Below are 12,009 nucleotides of genomic sequence, written 5' to 3' on the forward strand. Positions count from 1 at the left end.
CCTAGCCCATGAGATACTCCCAAGCAGGTCCTGGAAGAGGTCGAAGTTGGCTTTTCGAAAGTCCAGGGTAGCAATCCTGCTTTTAGCTGTACTTCTTCCACCAAATTCCATCTTGAACTCCACCATCTCATGGTCGCTGCATCCCAAGCTGCCCCCCAACCTTCACATCCCTAACAAGCCCATCCCTGTTGGTAAGGACAAGGTCCAGAAGCACCCCCCGCCTTGTTGCCTCCTCCACTACCTGCGTCAGAAAATTGTCTTCAGTGCATTGTAGGAACTGTTTGGGCTGTGCGTGCCTGGCTGAGCTGTGTACCCAACAGCTGTCTGGATAATTGGAGTCCCCCATGAGAACCAGCACCCATGATTGTGAGGCTACTACCAGCTGCTCGTAGAAGGCCTCATCGACCTTCTCCTCCTGATCTGGTGACCTGTAGTACACCCCCACAACAGTGTCCCCCATACCAGCCCACCCCTTAATTCTCACCCACAAGCTCTCCACTTGTCTTTCACCCTCCCCCAGGTGGAGCTGGGTACACTCCAATTGCTCCTTCACATAAAGGGCAACCCTGCCCCCTTGCTTCCCCATTCTGTCTTTCCTAAAACAGACATAGCCCTCCATGACAGCGTTCCAGTCATGCAAGCTGTCCCACCATGTCTCTGTGATCGCAATGAGATCATGGCCCTGCGACTGAACACAGATCTCGAGCTCATCCTGTTTATTTCTCATGCTCCGCATGTTGCTATACAGGTACTTTAGGGAAGCAGCAGGCGCAGTTACCCCTGGAGCAATGCAAGAAGATTCCGGACGGGGCATCGGGATCATTACCTTCTCCGAGGAGCCCTCAGACAATCCTGTGGAACAACTCAGAGGTTTTTCCCTACTGTCTTCAACAGTGACAGCAGTGACAACTTCCCCCAGCCTTTCTCTGTCACTTTTAGCTCCCCTCCCTTCCCCTGTCAAACCTAGTTTAAAGCCCTGGTAATCAGCCCAGAGAGCTTGCTCCCCAGCACACTTGTGCCCCACTTGCTGAGTTGGAGTCGGTCAGCAGCCCGCATACCCAGCTTCTCAGAGGAATGCCCAAGATCAAAATACCCAAATCCTTGGTCCAGACACCACCCCCTCAGCCAGTCATTTACCTGTCCTGTTCTCCTCCTCCTTTCTGGGTCCCAGTCACCCAGAAGGAGGACAGAGGAGATCTACCACAGTGGTCAGGAGCCCAGAGCACATGAACTGTGAGGAAGAGCAGGGCAGCTGGGCTGGTTTAGTTTGACAAAGAGGAGTCTAAGGGGTGATCTAATAAATTTCATCTGCTGAAAGTATTTTTCTTAGTGGCATGTGGCATTACGGGGGTCAGCTGCAACAAGTTCTTGCTTGGGAGGGTGTGAAACACCCACTCATATCATGGGAAAAGTTTGGGGGTAGTAGAAAATTGCTTTTGCTATGAGGGTGGTGCAGTATTGAAACAGGTACTTGGAGAGGCTCTTCATTCTCCACCCATGTGGTTTTATAGGTTCAGTTGGACAAAGCCATGGCTGATTTATCTAATATTGGCAATAATCTTTTTGAGACTAGAGATCTCCAAAGGTCTTTTTTCCATCTCAAAAAAAAAAAAGCCAACAAAAACACACAAACCAACAGGAGCCTGTGAACAGTAGCAACTATCAGCTTTTGGAGGCTCTGATTCTGTCTTCATTCTCTACCTCCAAGGCATGTTTTGTATGGTTGTAACAAAGGTGGGTTTAAACGTAGGTTGGTGTTACAGGACTGTGATCTCCATTGCTTGAGCAGGGATTTCCAAGTTTGTTGCTGTTTGTAGACATGTTTGTGATAGTCAGCCTGGGGGAACAGGTGCTGGGGTTGGAGCCAAGCCATAGGAGGCATTGCAAGCTAGGGGAAAGAAACACTCCACAGACTTGGCGTTCTGCTTAATTTGTCTTATGCTTGAGAAATTGCTCTGCCAGTCCCTGGATATGTCTGTACTACAGTTGAAGGTGTGACTGTGGTTCATGCAGGCATGTCTAAGGTAGCTTTAATCTAGCTAGCTCACGTACCAGTAACTCCGTAGCTACAGCAACAGCATAAACCACAAGGTTCTTCTGAAATGCTGAGTAAAAATACAGGTAGCTTTCTTGTGTTAAGCTGTCAACTTTCTCAGCTATGCTGCAAGAATGGAGACTTTTTTTTTTTCAGTGTGAAAAGGGCCTCATCTTATTTTTTTGCAAAATTGAAGCTTTAACCCTCACTTGCAAGTTTTTTCTATTCAAAGCTAGCAGAGTTGGACTGTGTAGACTGTCATGATAGGAGAGCTCCAAAGTCCTTGGAAAACAGGCCCTCTAAGTGGTCAGACATGTCCAAGTCTAACAGCCGTGCTGGGTCAGCCCAAGGACGGAGGGGATAAAAGCATGGCTTAAAGCCTTTTCTCCCTGTCTCAGCTTCCAGTATAGCACTGTTTAGTCAGGCCAAAGAATCTACTGGATTTCATCCAGACTTTCCTTGTTCTTAGGGTTGTATTTACTAGACTTTAAATAACAACAAAATGTGAACCGATTTTGTCAATCTGGCTGCTCTTTAGGTCTCAGACCCCTTTAGCCATTCCTACTCTCATAACAAGCAGCCTTTTCCAAGAATGATACAACCACAGATCTGGCAGGCCAGTATGCTGCTAAAAACAAAGCGTGTAGGAGTTAGATCCCAGGATGGAAAAACTGCTGGCTCGTGGTCTGTGGTCAAGATCCAGCTGTGGTATTCTTATATGAGTGTCGGTAACTCTGGTTGATGGTGGTTTATATGTTCAGGGTGCTGCATCCAGTATCTTTCCCAGAGCAGCCTTTGCCATATGAACTGTTGAATAGCATAATGAGCTAGTAGCATAGCCTGGACATGTTCTGTCTGCCTTTCCTGAGCTAGTTTTAACAGGGAGCAGGCAGCTCCGGTCCCTAGCTCAGGAAAGACTCCCAAGTGACTCTATGAAGTAGAACTCATTTGAGAGGGGGAAAAAAAAATTCCTCCTTAACTGAGGCACCAGCTCTGACCCATCAATTGAGGAATATTTGATGGCATGCTCCAGCTCCTGCTACCTACTGATGTCCCCCAGCTTGACGTTGGAGGAACTCTGGAGAGCTGTTATATTGCTGAGTCTTCTTATGCCCCACAAAGCTGATGAGAGAAAGCAGTGTGGTTTACTGGGATATGTACACACAATGGTTTGTGAAGGCAGTGGCCAACTGCCTGGAGGAAAAACATGTGGAAATGCTCATTTCATTAACCTGTGTGAGCTGGGGTGACAGCTCCTTTCTGAACAAACTATGAGCATCCTGCAAGAGATTTGTTAGGTCTTTACACCTCTTCTCCCCTCCAACCAGCTTGCTAACCTGTTCAGAGCACAGAGACCACAGTACAAAGGGGGACCCTGGGGTTATTCAAGTGTGGGGAAAAATCTCAAAATTCCCCTTCTCAGAGCCAGACTCCTCCAAACCTAATATTCAATTTCTTTCTCACTAATTTTCTTCCTTCCAATACTGGTGCAGACTGAAACCATGTAAAGGCAAGCTGTTCATTTGAATACCAAAAATTTAAGAGTGCTCTGATATTCACAGAATGTATTATGGCCTTTACAGAGTCTGAGACATTAGTTAGAAGTCAGGGATTTGTAGGAAATTGGCCTGTTAAGGGGTGCAAAAAGCTCACCTCTTTTTTGACAGCAACAGATCCTTCTTAGTGTATATTAAAAGGGATAAAATCAGAAGGGAGGTAACACAGGTGGGGTGAGACTTTAAATCAGTGTGTGGATTGGTGCATTGGCTAAGGCTGTAGTTTCTTTGACAGAGCTTTATCAGTGCAAATTATCCATGGTCACCAGCAGCCTGGTGTTCATCATCTAAGAACCTCCGTCTTTCCATACATATCTATTGGGCACGATCTCAGGAAGCAGATCACTTTCTAGATGATATAGATCTTCTATATGATGATGGATCTTGAAACTGGAGGATTTTCAAAGTGGAGAGGAATTAGGGATAGTAAGGGATAGATAATATTGACTTTGGCTGGGCTTTCCTGAAAACAAAGCTGAAGGTGCTAGAGGAAAGGGATGACTCCAAACAGAGCTGCCTCCTGCTCTGTGGGGAGCCTGGGCATGCTGACTGAAGTTGATGTGCTGTTATGGGGGGCCACCTCTGGGCATTTCTGCTGTTAGAGGCTGCAGACTCACAGCACGAGCAGGCAGGGATTGTTCCAAAGTTAAAGGGACATGACAGATTGGTGACATTTTTCTGCAAGATAGATCAACAGTGGATTTGACTTGGCCTTTTTCTCTTGATACTTTAATCACTGTACCATTTCATACAATGAAGGTTAATATGTTGCTGTCTTCTATTAGTTCATTCCAGTTTTTAGGTCTTTAAGCCAGTATCATTTGCTTGCTGTGCACAGTAGAAAAAAATAGGGAAAAAAAAAATAGTGGAAAGGTGGTTTTGAGTTGATGGCCAGGAGATTTGCTGGATCCTTAAAGATTTGGTTCATGGTCTTGACCAGAGTTCTGCAGCATGTTGGGGGAAAAAAAAAGATTTTATTATTTATTATAGGGGCAGCAACAGTCATAATGTAGTGATGTTATCTGGAGGTATCATGTTCAGTTGGAGTGCAGCTGGGAAATATCTCGTGCAAACAACCTGCCAAAATAAATGAATGTATAAATAGATAAATCTCTCCTTTCGGAAGCTTCCAATCCAAGTAGCTAAGACAGAAAAGAAGGCAGCCACTGAAGTGACTTGAGATCAGTGTACGGAAGTGCAGGAAGGTGGTTTGCTTAAGCTATATACCTATCTCTTAAATATGTGACATTATTCTAGCCAAGCAAGCATAAATCTGTCCCTTTCCTGTTTATGGGGCCTCTTCATGCTGTAAGAATGCTGTCCTATCAAAACAGCCTGCACTACAGTGAACATCTAATTACAACAAACAGCAGTAGTGCTCAAAGAGCTTCTGAAAGCACCATTTCTATCATTTGTTTAGCAACAAATGTGGCTGATGTTGAATTAAGTGATGTGGAGCATCTGTGGCCAAGGAAGAGCAAAGACTCCTCTACAGGAGCATTTGCTGTACAGGAAAGAAAGGGTGACTTGCTGCAACTGGGTCACAGCAACAGAAACACCATTGTGTGTATTGCTTTATCTTGTATTTACTAGGAGTTGTCTAGAATATGAAACAATGGGACTGTGTGGGCTCCGAAGCTATGTACAAAATTTCAACAGAAGGCTGAGAATTATTTTGTTGCCTTTTTTTGTAAGAGTAAGGTTGCTTTCCCATTCCTTGTTACATGCTGGCATGGATTTTATGCTTTTTGACTGCTCTTGTGGTGACTCGGGCAAAGTGTTGGGGTGGGGGGTCAGTGATCCACAGCTGCGGGCATGCTGGCTCTAGCTTTCCTACACCAGCAGAGTACTGTTCCCAAGCCTCTTCCCAGCTCCCTCCCCCTCAGCATGGAGGGATGTGAATATCTTCCAGACAATAGCTTCTGTATTCTGTAAACACACCAAAGGTCATAAAAATATACAGTGCTAACATTAGCTCCTGTTTTTCAGCCTCTGCTACCCCCATTTGACCCCATATGGTTATGCAAAAAAGGTGAGTAGTTATCTTCAGCTTCAACAGCAGGGAAAATGCTAATGTTTGATCACTTCTGTAACAAGAGAAACTTTCTTGGTAGGTGTTAATGGTTTCAGGGAATTTTGTCGTTTTTTGTTTTATTGCCTTGCCAGCACTGCAAAGAGCTGCAGTAAGTTTCTGCCCAGAGCTTTGCTTACTGTGCATTTAACAGCACAGACCTGCCCTGTCCCACACTGATAGGCTAAATAGGTTTCATTCTGTAAAAGTAATGGAAGTAATTTGTGCTCTTTTTAAAATACTTGATGAGCTCTTCATAGAGAGGCATTCAGTAGCCTCTAAGTAGCATGTTAATAGATTGAAATCAGGTCTATAAAATTGAGCTTTGGTGTTCTCTGACATTCACTGATTTACAGGCTCTGTTCACAGTCTCCCTTAGGGATGGCAAAGCAGTGAGGATCTGTTTCTGTGAATGAGTGGACTCCTTTCCCAGTGAACTGGAGGCGTGTTTCAGCCTATGGTACCATCTTTTTGCTCTAATAGCTTCTAGGAAATACAGCTTCTGTGTTTATGGTTGGTGATCAACAATGTGAAAATATAGAAAACTATTTCTTCTGTTTAAGTTGTTCCTTTCCACTGCCACCTCCCTCCCTGCCTTGAAGTTGGAAGTGTCTTTTCTAACCTCTTTGAGACCAAGAAGTGTGAAGGTTCATACTTGCCCCAACCTATTTAAAAGCCTTCACAGATCTGTAACCTCACTGAAGTTGATTTGTCTAAGCAGGCTGTTGGAAAGAGACACATCCCAAACTGCCAACTGACACTTCAAACACTTGATTTCAATGTCTTGTTTGGAAGTGTATTACCTGATACCTGTTTTATTTATGATCGTGTAGGTAACTCCCCCAGCTCATGTATTTCTCTGCTGCTCCTCTTGAGTCATAGAGAAGGAATGGCTTAGCTTAAGCTGTGTTAACTCTTGCAAGATTTCAACCATCTTATTTGGCTCCAGGACTCCTTTTACATGAGACTTGCACTGATCCTGGTCCAGCTCTTTACATCTAGCTTCCTTGTTAATTCTGCCTTTCCTTTGGAATGGACTTCAAATTCAGACCATCACACACTCGCGTCATTAGTCAGAGATGTGATTCCCCATTTCCTTAAAATCATAGAATCACAGAATTGTAGGGGTTGGAAGGGACCTCATAAGATCATTGGGTCCAACCCCTCTGCCAAAGCAGGTTCCTTAGAGCAGGCTGCCCAGGTAGGCGTCCAGATGGGCCTTGAATATCTCCGGAGAAGGAGACTCCACAACCTCCCTGGGCAGCCTGTTCCAGTGCTCTGTCACATAGTGGCTTGGGTTGGAAGGAATCTTGAAGATCATCTAGATCCAAATCCCCTGCCATAGGCAGGGATGCCACCCACCAGATCAGGTTGATGAGGGCCTCATTCAATCTGGCCTTGAACACCTCCAGAGACGGAGCATCCACAGCCTCTCTGGGCAGCCTGTTCCAGTGCCTCACCACCCTCTGAGTGAAGAATTTCCTCCTAACCTCTAATCTAAATCTGCTGCCTTTTAGTTTAAAACCGTTCCCCCTTGTCCTGTCACTATCTGAGCAAAAAGTGGCTCTTAATATTTGTCTCTTTTAAGTACTGAAAAGCCTCAATGAGGTTACCCCTGAGCCTTCTCTTTTGGCTGAACAGCCCCAGCTCTCTCAGCAAGCCTTCCTTATAAGGAGAGGTGCTTCAGCCCCTTAATCATTTTGTGTACCTTTAAAATACCTTAATTAAAATACCCTTAATTATTTGCATTAAAAGCAATAATAGCTTAAGAGAAGGGAAATATATATATATATGTATATACTTCAAGTAGTCCTAACTTCAATTCTTCCTGATCACTGCCTCCCCTTTCCTAGTTTGTGATATCAACAGAAGTCTTGAAGGTGAAGAACTCTTTGGATTTCACTGTCTGGTTTAGAGTCACCATACTGAGAAAGATTTCAGACCCTTCTCTCCTTCTGTCAAGTGAACTCTTAAGAAGTAAAAACAAAAAAAAAAGTATGAAGAAAAGCCAAGGTTTCTACTAAAAGGGTGTGGATGGATGTGGGCCTCCTGAGCAGGGTGCAGCGTACATCTGTCTTCTGGAGCAGGAAGCACTAGTGTATCACCTGCCCACAACCAAGGGTGCTGCTATATCCCTCAATATTGTCACAGTTGTCACTGCCTAATCTAGACTTGGACTTAATCTGCACTGGTTACCTGCCTAGTTGCTCTAGATTTGCACTCTCTCCAAGCACTGGAAATTCCTGAAGAGTTTCTTTTCTACCTTCTCCCCAGGCCATTAAACAAGAACATCCACATTACTACTGTGGGTCTTGGGCACTCATGAGCTTTAATATTTTGAAATGATTGGGGTGGGTGGGAATCCTGTTTTCTTTGGAAATTAAATAAAACTAAATTTTTGAATAACTAAAGATGAGATTGCAATTAAGCTTAATGTAGGATGAATGCAGTGGTATGGTTTTATTCCTACAATGTATTTATATATACATCCAGCACAAGAAACACTTTTATCTTTTTTTTTAAAGGAAATTATACTGTTATCAAAAGAGAAGCTTTCCATGGAGCCTTTCTAGCATGGTGAAAGAGTCCCAACCTTGCTCTTGTCTGTACTCAGCTACACTGGCAAAGCAAGGCAGCTCAGTGTGTGTGTTTGCACAGTGGCACAAAATCTTATACTCTTGCTGTACAGTTACTGCTGCTCCCACATGCTCCTTTTTATCTCCTTATGGCCATACACCAGGATAAAAATAATGGCTTTTTGGAATGTAGGAAACTCCAGGAAGTTGTGATCAGGAAAGGGGCCCGGGGGCAGAAGGTCCAGCTTCTGGAACTGCTCCTGCTTCCCCCTTCTCTGAGAATGAACTGGCTGATGGAGGGGGCAGAGACCTTCTAATTCCCTGTTATATTTGTATCAGATAAGGCAGTCATTTCTGACTTAATCTTTCCACGGGAGCAAACTGTCACTTCATTAACACTGGCATCATTAGCGGGATGGGGGTAATTCACTGTGTGATCCAGACCTAGCGGTGACCTGTGTGGAGTCAACCAGCAGCAGGGCTAATTAGTGCCTCATTGCTAGGTGAATGCTTCTCCACCATCACTTTGTCTGAGACCACAACTCCTTTCACGTGAACCACTAAGCAGCCCTCACCTGGGAGCAAACTGTGGCCTCTAACTACTTAGACGAGACCTCCAGCCCTGCCGCTAAGGATAAATGACATCCTGTTTTCATCTGTCCTCTGGACAGCTGTTCAGTTCCCTCAGCAGCTTTGGTTTGCAGCCTCCACTGAAGGATAGTGCTCCAGGCATTGCAGCATGTCCCTGATATGGATGTGAATAATGAGTGTGATTAGGGGCTGACGAGGGGAGAGATGCATTGGGATCACAGGGGAGGAGAGGAGTGTGTTTTGGCAGGGACGTGTAAGAAAGACAACTTGAACTTTCTGGTTAACTAGGCTTTGTAGCTGGGCCAGGCTCTAGAATCCCTGCTTTCACTTCTAGAGATGGGTCTCATACTGACAATGAAATTTCAGTCAGGGGAGTTCTTCCCACTCTGAGCATAGGTTGGCAAAGTCAAAAAAATCTTGACTTTTAGGGGTCAGTCTTTGGCTGCCTGACTGGGCCACGTGACATACCACGTTGGTATGTGTGTTACCTCAGAGGAAAAGAAGAAATTAAGGTGAATCAGTTCTCAAGAAGTCAGTGGTGGTAAAGGAGCTATTACCTCTAATGAGAAAGTATCTTCTTGCCAGGAGTCCAGAATATTAATTTCTCTTTTGCTGTTAAATTATGGTTTGGTGTTTATTCTCAAGGACTGATTTGGTTTTGACCAATATATTTTAGCTATTTTCCTGGTGCCTACTGTATTATATGCTTGAGACAGCTCCTGCCCATTGCCTCAAGAACACATCCTGTTTGACTAGTGAGCACTTCAGTGCACACACACACATCTTGAGAGCGTGTGTTAACTGCTGGTCTTTCACTGAAACCTGCCAACACGTTCGCTTTTATCTGCTGCAGTTGACCATGGTTAACCTAAATGCTGCCTAAATCAAACTTCTGGGGAATACGTTACGAATAATAACAAGAAAAAATGTTTCTTGTAATAATAATAATAGTAATAATAAAATAATAATGTCTTATTACAGAAGAGAAAACTGCTAATCTAGTCTTTTGATTCTTAAACCAAATCACAGCAAATAGGGGTCCCACTAATGCAATATTCAGAATGTCAACTTTAGGAATTTTGTACTGAGGATATATTTTCTGCATTGATATTTTTCTCTGTCAATGTTTAGCTTGCATTTCACCATGAGAAATCAACTATTTTCTCATGGAAGCTTCAGAATTGCAATAGGTGATACAGTAATAACAAGGTAGGAAAATCAAGCAACTGGTTTAAAGTTGAAATTTACAGTACTTTCACAGACAGATTGTCGTGTAAAGATCTCCACATAGTTCAAATAAGGCTAAACAAATGCATTTACAGGCTGGCTTCCAAGTACTCAAGCTGTTGGTTTTCAGCTACAGGGCTGAGCTTTACACTGAGGTAGAAGTTTATCTGCTGGTGAAGGAAGATGTGCCACTGGAGCCTCTGAAGTGAAGCATAAAGTCAAAAATCCCCATTGTTTGCAGACAGTAAAACTTGCATGACCATCTACGTAAGGGGCCTATTCTATGGTTCTGGCCATATTTCAGTTTGTGTTCATGCCTGACCTTCTTAAGATATTTTTTCTTCTGGCTTCTGTACTTCATTGAAGTTGTGCTCTGCCCTTTGCTTTACAGACCATTGCTATATAACATTTAACAATTTCGAATTGATCAAGTTTATTGAAGGATGAAGCAATCCTATTTGTGTGCTTTTTTCTGAAGTACTGCTGTCAAAAGCTATGGAAACATAGCACATGACTACTGTTTATGGTAAATTACACTTGTTCAGCATTTGTCAGCAACATACTCTGTTTTCAATTAAAATAAAACATTTTTGTGTTTTTGTCATTTGGGTTAATAATTAACCTGATCTGACAAAAACTATCTGGCAAAAGTAGCTAGGCCGGACATACGTGGCAGAAGGCTCCTCAGCAGGAAGGAGGCAACCTTTGGAAGTGGCCAGCAAAGCCAGCGTGTTAGCTCTACAGAGGCTCAGAAGCAGTCTAGATAGATATTCTTTTTTAACAGTGAATTGCAGTTTAAACCATGCTTTTTCTGTTTCTGTCACCAGTATGTTCTAGTTTTCTGCCTCTCCAAGAACATTGCTCTGTGTGATGGCAGCCAGGCCAAAATATGCTATATAAGCTGCTGTTCCAAGTCAGGAAATTTGAGAGAATTTGTGGACCATGGGGAGAAAGCTTTATAAAACCTTTGACGTGGAACCACAACAAAACTTCTGTGTTTCTGGGCTTAATTACACTTCTAGTTTACCTTTCTAGTTTATTTTTACCATAAGTAGCCTCCACATGAAAAAGGCAAACTAGGGTGACCTACCAGTTTTCTGAGGGCAAACTAAGAGAGAAACCAGTTTGGATTTTAAGCTACAGTATGAGTTGAAAAGCAGGGAGGATGCTCTGACTGATGGCATGCCAGTTAAGGTGAAAGGCAAAATATGTGTGGTGGGATGTCTTGGATTTTCTGGCTTCTAACAGATTTTCCTTGACCTGCTCCTGCGTGTGTGTTTGTTTGTTTGTTTTTATATAAAAATAATAATAATAGAAGTGCTTATGTTCTTCATTATCAAGGGCAGTGGAAAATCTGCAAAAATTTGTGACTTAAACAGAGCAGATGAAGTCAGTGGGTGGTCTGGGTTCACTGCAACATCTTCTCAAGTGTCTGGACACTGAATTTGTTGTAATCACTTCTGCTTTATAAGCATGTATCTGGGTGGTGAGGGAGTGGGGGAAAGAGGAAAGTAACAAATGTTATTTACTGAAACAATATGTTCTTACCAATGCTGATTTTAAAAAAGAAAGTAAAGAGGTTTCCGGAAAGGAAACGTGAAGCAGTGTATTGTTAGGAATCATTTATATTTTTGTATTGTGGCCCAGCCTTAGTGCTTTTGTGTCACTGTCTTTAATTTCATTTTAAACCTTTCCTTTGTTTCTTCCTTAAATGAAGCTCATATGTTAAATACTTCTGGTTCCTTCAAAAAATGCTGATCAGTTGTAGGTCAGAAACCAATGGAAATTTCATCTCGTTGTTGTCTAGAAGAGGCGGCCTTTCCTTCTCTTTGTTTTCTGAGGCCACGCCTCCCTTGCTGTGCATTCCCCATAGCGCAGTAGGCTGCAGAGAGATCAGGGAGGTGCAGCTCTACATGAGTGGGCAGTGCTTCTTGTGCTCCTAGGCAGGTGTTC

General features: G+C 43.4%; 1 protein-coding gene across 36 annotated transcripts in view; it reads left to right on the top strand.

Moving 5' to 3' along the window:
• LOC310897390 (uncharacterized protein) overlaps positions 1-12,009 on the top strand; it is an 82,509-nt gene that overhangs the window by 12,603 nt on the left and 57,897 nt on the right. For 6 of the 36 annotated variants that reach the window (XR_014582277.1, XR_014582278.1, XR_014582280.1 and 3 more), the window contains exon 2: positions 5,581-5,623. The exons of the other annotated variants lie outside the window; for them this stretch is intronic. Coding sequence is in view for 1 of the 6 variants with exons in the window: in XM_083830992.1 (XP_083687118.1) it covers positions 5,581-5,623 (43 nt within the window). In the remaining 5 variants the exon portion in view is untranslated. The remainder of the gene's footprint in view (positions 1-5,580; positions 5,624-12,009) is intronic. 36 annotated transcript variants of the gene reach the window in all.

This window comes from Anser anser (assembly GCF_964211835.1).
Source record: "Anser anser genome assembly, chromosome: 3".
Taxonomy (NCBI): Eukaryota; Metazoa; Chordata; class Aves; order Anseriformes; family Anatidae; genus Anser; species Anser anser.